Consider the following 10020-nt stretch of genomic DNA (forward strand, 5'->3'; position numbering starts at 1 on the left):
TCCAGAGTAAATATGTCCTGCAGCCAGGGGTCAGTGGATAGAGAAGAGTCATCATAAAGGCCAACACAAGACAACCAGGTCCATAGCCTGTTCTGGACCCAAGAATTCCATGTATTGGGGTCCCGGTACTGCCATAACAGAGTATCACCAACTGAGTGGCTAAAATAGCAAATTTATTCTGTCTCAGTTCTGGGGCTTTAAAGTCTGAGATCAAGGAGTTAGCAGGGCCATGTTCCTTCCAAGGGCTCTAGAGAAGCATTGTCCCTTACTTCTCCCAGATTCTATGGCGCCAGGCATTCCTTGGCTCTAGATGCATCTCTAGTCTCTGCTACCAATCTCACATGGCCTTTTCCCCCAAGTCTTTCTAGGTCTTGTCTTCTAAGGGCACTGGTCATTGAACCTAGAGCCCACTGTACCTCCAAGATGATTTTATCTCAAGATCCTTGACAGATTACATCTGCAGAGACCCTATGTCCAAATAAGGTCCCATTGAGGTTCCAGGTGGACCTAAACGGGGTAGGGCTGGAAGGGACACCAGTCAACTCGGTACGGTCAGTACAGTTGAAAGTGATAGAAGCCTCAACCAAACTTGTTCAATCCAAAGGGAATTGTTTGGCTCCTCAAACTGAGTAGTTTAAATGTGACTCTTCAAGCAATGCCAGTGCGTGACACAGCAGGATCCAAGGATCCAAAGAATGCTTTTAGGAATCCATCTCTTTTCTTCATCTCTGGACTCCATGTTCCTCTGTGTTGGTGTCCTTTGTGCAGGTTCCCGTCCTGCATGGTGAGAAGAATGGCCTCCCACAGTTCTAGGCGTCCACTGTCCCTATAGTCAATCTCAGTAAAGAGAGGACCTTTTCCTTGATTTTCCAGGGAAAAAAAAAAAAAATCCCCAGAAGTCTCTTTCTGGCTTGGTTGACATGCCACGTTCTTAACAAACAGTGGTGCAAGGAATAGACAGCGGTCACTAGCTAGGCATGCCTGGGTCATATGTTTCCCTGCGGAATCAGGGAGTGGGGTCAGCCCTACCTGACTTCTGGGGTGAGTGAGGCTAAGGACTCTTCCCAAAGGTGCAGGACACGGAAGAGCCTGGATGGGCATTATTAGGGGGCATTAACAACCATACAACTCTTGCTCGGAGGCAGCCATGTATTAGGCTTGGAAGTGATGCTTCCAACTAAAGTTAGTATTAGAGGCTGATGACAATGAACCATTTCCCCTAGTCCTGTTTTCATTTCTTTCTGGTGAATACTAACATTGAAGTTGACAGAGAACTCGGAGAGCCTTTCCCTTGGCCCTTATTTTTGGGAACTTCCAGAGACACATGGGTAGAGACACCCTTGCATGGTTTACCCCATGCTCTCATGATTGCTAATTGTTCTGCCAGACCCCAGAGGTGGGGCACCATTATTCAGGCCTGCTTGGCCAAGCAGGAAAGCACGTGCAGGACGGGGCGCTGAACCTATGGAGTGTCGCGCACTCTCCGGCTAATGAATGCAGGCTTGTAAAAGCGTTTGGACACTGCTGGCATCCTTAATGGGAGGGTGGCTGATAGCTCAATGCAAAAGCCGTGCTTGTCTACAAGCAGCCCTTAGAAAGCAGGAAGCATGCTACATGAACCTTCGGGGAAGCAGATGGAGGAGGCTCCTGTCCATGCACTCAGCAAGCTTTTTTTTTTTTTTTTTTTTTTTTTGAGAAAATTCATGCCGACCCCTGTTTAAGACCAAAGAAAAAAAAAAAAAAAAAAAAAAAAAAGACACTAGGAATCCAAAACACAAAGGAGAGTCAGACCCTAGAAGGTCTACTTTTTATTGGAGAATCCTGCAAAGAAACAGAAAAATCATAAATAACTGTGGGGTAAGGGATGCCCAGGGAAGAACAAATGAGAGAGGGGCATGGTTGGAAATTCTTTGTGGAAGTAGTGGGGGAAATACACTGTAAATCAAGGACTTGGTTTTGGAATTAGGGCAAATCAACCTAAAAATGCTTTTAGGTCTCAACTAACAGAAGATCTAACTCAAACTGACTCGAAAAATTAAGTTAATTTATTTTCTTATGTAACTCAAAGTGCAGAAGAAGGGTAGTTCACCATGTTTTCAGGACCAGGGTTCCATTTCTCTGCCGCTCTTTCGACTACACCATCCTCCGTCGGTCAGCTTCTTCCTTAGGCTGGCTTCCCTTGTGGAGACAAAATGGCTGCAGCAGATCCAGGACTCACACCCATACGCTGCACGATCCAGATGAACCAGCATTCAAGGCAAAGCTTCTGAGATGCACTCTCTCGGACTGGCTGAAGTCACATGCCCGCATCTCATCTCATTAAGCTGTATTTCAATGCCTTACTAGAAGTCGGCTGTGCATCCCGGGGAGTCTCCAGGGCCATGATGCTCCGTGTGATGACTCAGGGATCCAGGCAGAAGCAGTCTTCCCTGTCTCGTAACCACACTCCTGGGACATACAGCCTCTTGAATCAGAACAGCAAGAGAAGAGCCAGCCGGAGAAGCCAGCACTGGAAGTCAAATGCCTCCACCTGGAACAGAAGTGGCCGGCGAGGCTCCCACTCACGTTTCACTGACTGTCGTAAGTCCCATGGCCATGCCTCAGGTCAAGGGGACAGGTGAGAGCAGTCCGTGCCTAGAAGTAGAGGAGAACCGGGTGCTGGTGGATGCTGGGGACGCTTCCTGTGGATTCCTGGGCTTCTCCAGCAGGTGCCCTACCGGCCTGCTCCACTGGATCCACTCCCCTGATTCCCACCGCCACACGCAAGAATTTGTTTCCAGAGGGGGAGGAGACTGGCAATGGAAAGATTAGCTGCTCCCAGGGTTCCACACGGGATCAGTATTTTCCATAGTACTTTGTGAGTTCAGCCTCAAAGTAAATGGTTAATTCATCTTGTATCAACAACACAGTGATTCATAATGTAAACTTGGAGCATCCTTGATGTTTCAGGCCCACATTCCTTTTAATTTGGCTCCGCATTCTTTTAAGCCACACTTAATAGAAGGCAGCATGCAAATGCTCGAGCTTCTGCCCGAAGCAATGTAGCCTGGCTGTTTCAATGGGTGTCTTCTTTCAAGTGTATATTCTTTCTTAAATTATTTACTGAGTAAACACACTTTGCACTTTCAAAAGGGAGATGAAGGCAGCTTGCTGCAGACCTAGTGGAACGTAAAGCCCCCTTTGCCCAAAGTTAGAAAGAAGTTACTTTGGGTTTCCCCAAAGTTCCTTCTCTGGCTCACTCGCTGGGAACCCCTTTCCTGTCTTGTTTTTCTGATTCTCGGCAAACTCTGCATTCCTTTCTGCTTCGCCTACAGCGGTACCTGCCAGCAGCCCCTGGCTGTGACTTCTCCAGGCTCCCTCACAGATGGGGCCCACCAGTGCCAGCCTTTGTGTCCCCTGCTCCAGGCTGGCTGGTTCCTATCCATTCAAGGACCCCAGCAGCCCCCTTTTCCAGTCCTTAGAGGCACCATATCAACTCGGCACCTTTGAGGTCCAAAGCTGGGCTGCCGGCCTGAGTCGAGCTTCTTCCAACTCTGTCTGCTCCAGTTCTGTTCCCCCCCCCCCCCCCCCACCTGTACCCTCTGTCCTAAATGTCTGCCAGTCCTTGCTTTGAGAGAGCAAGTGCTCTCTCCCGCTGACCTCCTCTACCGCGTGCCTTATTTCCGTGGGAACCGTTCCTTATCTTACCTTCAGGGAGAAGACCCAGTTTCACCTTTGGGGGGTTTACTTTAGCCTTTCACTTCAGCCTTCTCTACCCAGACTCCATAAGATTTCCCTGCAAATTGAGTTTGCACGGATGTCTTCTCCATTCACCCTTGAATGGAACGATTAGAATTACAGGAGTGGCATTCTTTCATTATGCACCTTTGGGTGGGTCTCTCTCCAGTTTTGTGTGTCAGCGACTACTGCCAGGAGCTGGGGCTGCAGAGGAGAAGGCGGCTCTAGACTCTGGACACGCCATGGAGGCAGTGGACTATTCGGTCTTCCGCATGTCTCCCAGCAAGAGGTCGGGCTGTCCTGGGATCGGTGGTGTGCTGAGTGAATTAAAGATATGAGCTGTTAAGAATGATCATGGTTGAATCACACCCCTCTTTGCCTTGAGATGAGGGAAGCCCAATTAGGAAGGCCAGGCAAGAGCTGAAGATTTAGGGATTCCTGTGTATTCATTTTTCTAACCATGCTTCGGATTAAACAAGTAACCCCCGTGGTTAATCCTTTATAAATTAGCATCACGGATGCCTTGGGGCCCTCAACCCACACATAAAATGGTTGTCAACCAAGAAACACACTACCGTATATTACTTAGGGCAGAATTTTAAAGAGTTTTCATGCTTTTAATCTGTTTCGCTGCTGAGTTTCAATTTTGCTGATTTCCTTTGCAAGTCTGATGCGGATGGCTGTGGTAAATAGAGATTGTGACAGTGACTTGGGCAAACGGGATGTGTCGAGACTGTTCTGAAGACTTCTGCCCCTTCCAGAGAAAAGGGGAAAAAATCAATTTGGGTTTTAAATCAACCCACCAAGTAGCACTGATCAGTGTTCATAATTAGCCTTACTTTAACAAGCCGTGAAGTCCTGTTTTTATTTATTTATTTTGGGGACAGAGAATCTCCCTGCCTCCTGAGCAAATACGGTCTGTTAAGTCTGAATTAGCTGTCACTGCAGAAGAATTAATGTCAGGGCACAGCCTTTCTAGTGGGGAAAGGAAGAAATAAAGGAGACAGATCTTAGCTGAGCCTTACGTGATAAATGAGGACTGAGCGGACCATTCATCTCCTTCGAGGAAAGTGGACACAGGCACTAAAGCAGTTTTGCGGAAGACGTGTCAGCAAATGTGATCGTTTTGTAACCTGTCAGGAGGAGAAGGAGCTAGTCCTTCCAAGGGAGCCACTGGGGAGTGGGCTTGTCTGATGCGCCCCATCTCCATCCATCCATTTAGGTTGGGAGAGGAAGGGGGTGGGCGGGGAGGACTCCAGCTGAAGCCACAGGGATGTCATCTTCCTTCCGAGAAAGAAACTTGTCCAGAACTTAGAAAAGGCTGCCAACACCCTGCAGAGATTTCTCCGCAGAGATACAAAATAGGAGGGCAGGGTCTCTTGTTAGACCAAGACAGCAGACCTTTTCCCACTTGATATTTGCAGGACGGGCGGATGGGGTTTACTGCGGGTGTTGGGCACCTGGAGAGCCGGCCGGACCGCCAGCCACTTGCTCCACCGCTGTGTGGTCGGTTCTGCGGGAGGAGCGTGGGCGAGGCCGCTTGACCTGGGTTCCCTTTGATGGTCTCAACAAGGCATTCTGGGGCTCAACCTCTTTTCTCAAAATGAGCTAACACCTTAAGAAGCAATTTCATGGGGAGCTCTGCAGGCATCTCGGAGCACGTGTCTGTAGTCTGCTTCTCCTCCCGACTTCCCACTTCCCCGTCCGCATTAGGCAGAGCCCGAGCCGAGGGGGCTGGAACCCCCAGAGGTGAGGGCCCACCCCCCAGAGCACACGAGGCACTCGGGGACTTTGTGTAATTTCTCATTTCCATCTTGTGTGTGCGTGTGTGTGTGTGTTACAGAGCAAATGTAACGTTTCCTCCTGGTGTAACAGAGCAGTGAGCCCCAGTGACAGATGACGGTTTCACAGCCCGAGCAGCAAGGTTGACACTTGCTTCTTAATCCTGTCCTTTTCTTCCTAAATCTCTCTTTTACTTTTCCCTGGGTATTTTTGTACAGGTAAGTACCTTACTGACATATGTTTCCTTGGAGTCTTTTACTTTAACAGGAAACACTGCAAAAAAATGAGGCTTGTCTCACATTTTAAATTAAAAAGAGAAGCTCGCATGGGGCCCTTGATCGCTTACAGATTACTACATGGTACCCCGAGCCCGGAAAGCCATTTGATTAGCTTTTGCTTGGCAGTGAGCATTTCTCCAGGTGCCGTGTGACAGTCACCATGGAGTCGCTCGTTTCCTCGTGGGTGGTTCATAGGAGCGGAAGCTCCCGTGCACGTGCACACACGCACACACACACGTGCACACACGCGCACACACACACAAGCCCCACACTGGGCTCCCTACCCCCACCTGTGAAACCGTCTTTTGATTAGGCAGCCTGGTCTTGGATGGTCTTTGTCAGAAAACCCTTCGTGTATCTATGTGAATTTTTTTTCCATCTGCTCTTTCCTAGAATCATCCAGAACCGCATCCTGGTCGTCGTCTTGGCCATCATCCTGGTCGTCACCATCCTGATGGCGGTCACTTTTTCTGTCAGAAGACACTGATGGATCTGTTCCTCTCTGACAAACAGCAACAACGGCTTGTTCTGAGTAATTAAGACAAAATGGTCACATGAATCATTCTTTTGCGCTGACAGGCCCCGAATGACCCTCCCTCTTTTCACCACTATTCAGCTGAAGTGCAAAGAGTGTAAAAATATTTTCTATTCCTGTTTGCATGCGGGTCGGTTTCCTTTTCTAGGTTTGTCTTCACCCAGATTTGTTTTCTGTAGGGGAAGGGGAATGTTTATTTGCCTTTTGGTGATTTCATCTCCTAACCAAAATAGCCTTGGTGACATTCCTCCTTGCCCTGTGGACATGTCAGGGGTCACGGTTTGGGACAGGGCATGATGAGTCAGCCGTGGGGCATGTGATGGGCTGTGCTGTTTGTCACACATCTCTTGTCACCAAATTGCCCCTCTGTGATGTCCGAGGATAAAAATGCAGAGAAAAACAGGGGCCAAAGCCAGTGACCAGCTCCAGCAAACCAGCCCTGTTCCTACCGAGGCATAATGAAGATAGTCTACCTGCCTGAGCGCTTGCATTGAAAAGGTGGATATTCAGTGTCAGTTGTGCAGGACATTGACTTAGCACTTTCTGTGTTTTTCTGTGTGTGTGTGTTTTGTTTTTGTTTTTGTTTTTTTACAGCCAAGAACATTTTTGCAAAGCCTGCCCAAGATCCACTTTTCACAACTTTGATTCCTGCTACATGAAATATTTCCTTACCTTCCCCAAATCCCCTAGTCCCCAGAATTTGCCGACAAAGCGAGTCCTGGCACGATATTTAATTGTGACCTCCTCTCCCCTGACCTGTGTAAGCATCTCGATACCCTTTTGGGTTTTAATATCTGCACTGCCAAAACAGCCCTCCTACAAGCAAAAGGTCTGACAAGGCTCTCTGCACACCCATTCCAGTATGTAAAGAGAACATGAATATTTCAGGAAGAGGAAGAACATGAGTCCGTTGGTGTGAAATTTCAAATGTGATTATAAATATGGTAGAGTCCTATAGGATAATTCACTAGAAATAAACTTCATGGAGAACGTTCACTAACCTTTCAAAGAATAAGGGGTTGCAGCGTGTTACAAAGGACTGCTTGGATTTTCTATAAAAAAAAAGAATGTTAGCACAGCCTTCCTGAGTTCACTGTGTATTCAAACCTCTGACGTGCTTTGTGATTTCCTTTGGTTTCTTTCTGTCCAAGGTAACCGGGAATTGCGTTCAAAATGAGTTCGTTTATGATCAGGCTGAAAGTTGCCCCAAGCTGAGGTCATTTTCCCCCTTGTCATAAAGCAAAATGTGTTTTTCTTAAGACTTCATAGGCACTTCCGAGGTCTGTACTATCTTTTTGAATATAATTGGAAGCTCGGAATCCTTGAAAAGCGGACCTGTTCTCTTCATAAAAAATGCTAACCACCTGTGCCCGTAGATTGAGATCACCTGGATGCTGCCCTTTATTTTTATGTTTTTTCCCCCCAACTCCGAAAAGAACCGTTATGGTTTAGAGAGGAAATGCAGAATGGCAAAATCCACCAGAGAAATCGCACTTAGCGAAACAGGCCAGGGCCTGCGTGTGTCCAGATAAATCATTTAGTATTGTGTAAATAAAGCTACAGCCTTTACCTCGCAGGGATGGGGTGGGATTTCGGCCGGGCGAGGTAGGACAGTGGAGGACTGGGAAGGCAGCGCTCATTTTCCTATCAGCTGAAGGGATCCATCTCAGCAAGATTCTTTTATTCCGATAACGGAAATCTGTACATGCTGAACACATTGGAGAAACCATTAAAAGGGAGGAAACAAACAAACAACCTCCTTCTCGTTCTGAAACACGAATGGCGGGGGAAGTATTACACCAAGCTCTCTGGTGGCTGCTTTTGAAACCGTTGATCTTAGCTAAAGTGTAAAACCAGCTCTCTACCTGCACCTCGTGCCTCTTCCCCAGGCCACCCAGCAAGCCAGGTTCATCTGATCGTCGAAACCCGCCGGCTCCTAAATATTTCAGTAAAACCTTGTGCTCGTGGTGAAGTAGATGAAATGGGGAGGGAGTGCATGGCTCACCCCCCCCCCCACCGTGGCTTTTTTCTCGCCAGTTCTATCTCTTTATCAGCACTTGCCTGAGACTTTGCCCCAATTCAACCTCGAGAGGGAGAGAATCCGAACAGATAACCCTTGGCCTAACAGCCCCATCCAACCCACCCGGAGAAGTGACCCGGATAGTGGGCACTTTGTAAGACGCTGGTCTGAAGTCCCCCACCGCGCTCGCGCCTGGCCCTCCCGGCTGCTGGAGGGAAAATGCCCAGGAGCCTCAGCGGAGGTCCGGCTCCGCGCGGGAAGGGAGAGAGCCCGGCAAGGCGAAGCCGGCCCTAGATCTGTAAAAGGTTCTGGGAACTTAACACGTAGACTTTGATCGAGGACTATTTCTGCGGTTGGGCACCTGTGCTAAAAATGATGTTCAAGGGGAAGGTGGGATCGGGGGTGAAGACCAGGACATGGAGGAGGACCGGGAGGGGGAAGCCCCTGCCATCTAACATTCATGCAGACTAAACAGTTTCCCCGACCGACCGAATAAATAAAAGCGGATGCTACCCTGCTCCGGAATCAAAAGCAATTTAATTAAAGTCTCTTAAGTTGTAAAGAGTTTTAAATGTTCCGTGTTGAAGGCGAATGCCTGCAGATGCGCGGGGCTTGACGTCAGCCGCCAGGCCTGGGCTGGGAGGCCATTTGCTATTCTGTTTAAGGCAGGCTGGATTGTCTTATTTTGGAACTAGCTTGGTGGGGGGTTTGCTTTGCTACTGCTTTTGAGCCCTGAGCTTCAAAGGCTGAAATTAATGGTGAACAAAATTGTGCGGCTCTGGCCGTCCCATGCGGGGCCAGCCCATTGAGGGTTATCATTAAGTAAAGAAATAAAGAGGGGGAAAAAAGCCTGCCTGTTCCAAAAAACCTCATCAGATAATGACCTCAGTGATTGGATTTTCATTACCAAACAGCATCCAGAGATTATCCACCCGGTAGAAGAAGGGAAGGGGGTGGAAAGAAAGAAAGGAAAGCAACTGTCTTTCTCTCCCTCTCTCCTCTTTTTTTTTTTTTTTTGCACATCTTTTCTTTAAAACTGTCAGATCATTTCAGTATTTCAAATCCGAGGAAAACAGCCTGCCTGCTGCTGTATTTGAAGTTGTAATGGTGTCAAAAAGTCACGACTGACTGACAGCCGTCAGTCCCAGAGGGGCTCATTAAATCATAAAAACTTGACAAGGAAATAATTGCGCATTGCCAGCAACGTGGAGCCTGTTTAGACATTTTTATTTTCTTTCATTATTAGTCCCCACCATTACGTTCATTAACAAATTGCATTAAACAACTGTTAAGGGCTAATGATTTGTTTATCGCTTTTTATTATTATTATTATTTAAACATTAGCTGTGTCATGTGGTACCCGAGCAGCCTCTTGCCATCATCTAACTGAATATTTTTCCACTCCCGAGCTCCGGGTACTGTTGGAATATGAAATAGATTATTCATTACTCTCCTCTTTGCCACTGATTTGATTTCATGTAGCGTCTTCCACAGAGAAAGATGAAAACTTGTCAAAAATAGGTTATATCTTATTCGAAGGGGCAACAATAGCAGCAGGTACAGGCACACTTTAATATTTAATTAAGGTTGATGTTAACCCCTTTAAATGACTTTAGCTGTAAGTTCTATTCAAATGCAGAAGAGAAAAATAATTGTTCTTAATTTGCAACCTGTTCAGCAAGCATTCT

The 10020-nt window shown here is 47.5% G+C and overlaps 1 protein-coding gene across 3 annotated transcripts in view; it reads left to right on the forward strand.

Annotated features, from left to right (window-relative positions):
- The window catches only part of LOC111144937 (vesicle transport through interaction with t-SNAREs 1A), a 376195-nt gene extending 366526 nt beyond the window's left edge, over positions 1–9669 (forward strand). For 2 of the 3 annotated variants that reach the window (XM_022499547.1, XM_022499546.1), the window contains one exon: positions 6171–9669. In XM_022499547.1, the coding sequence (XP_022355255.1) occupies positions 6171–6264 (94 nt within the window). In that variant the 3' untranslated portion in view covers positions 6265–9669. The remainder of the gene's footprint in view (positions 1–6170) is intronic. The other variant, XM_022499548.1, reaches the window with a different exon arrangement.
- Positions 9670–10020: the final 351 nt, after the last annotated feature.

This window comes from Enhydra lutris, unplaced genomic scaffold (genome assembly GCF_002288905.1).
Source record: "Enhydra lutris kenyoni isolate GAN:26980312 unplaced genomic scaffold, ASM228890v2 scaffoldscaffold12, whole genome shotgun sequence".
Taxonomy (NCBI): Eukaryota; Metazoa; Chordata; class Mammalia; order Carnivora; family Mustelidae; genus Enhydra; species Enhydra lutris.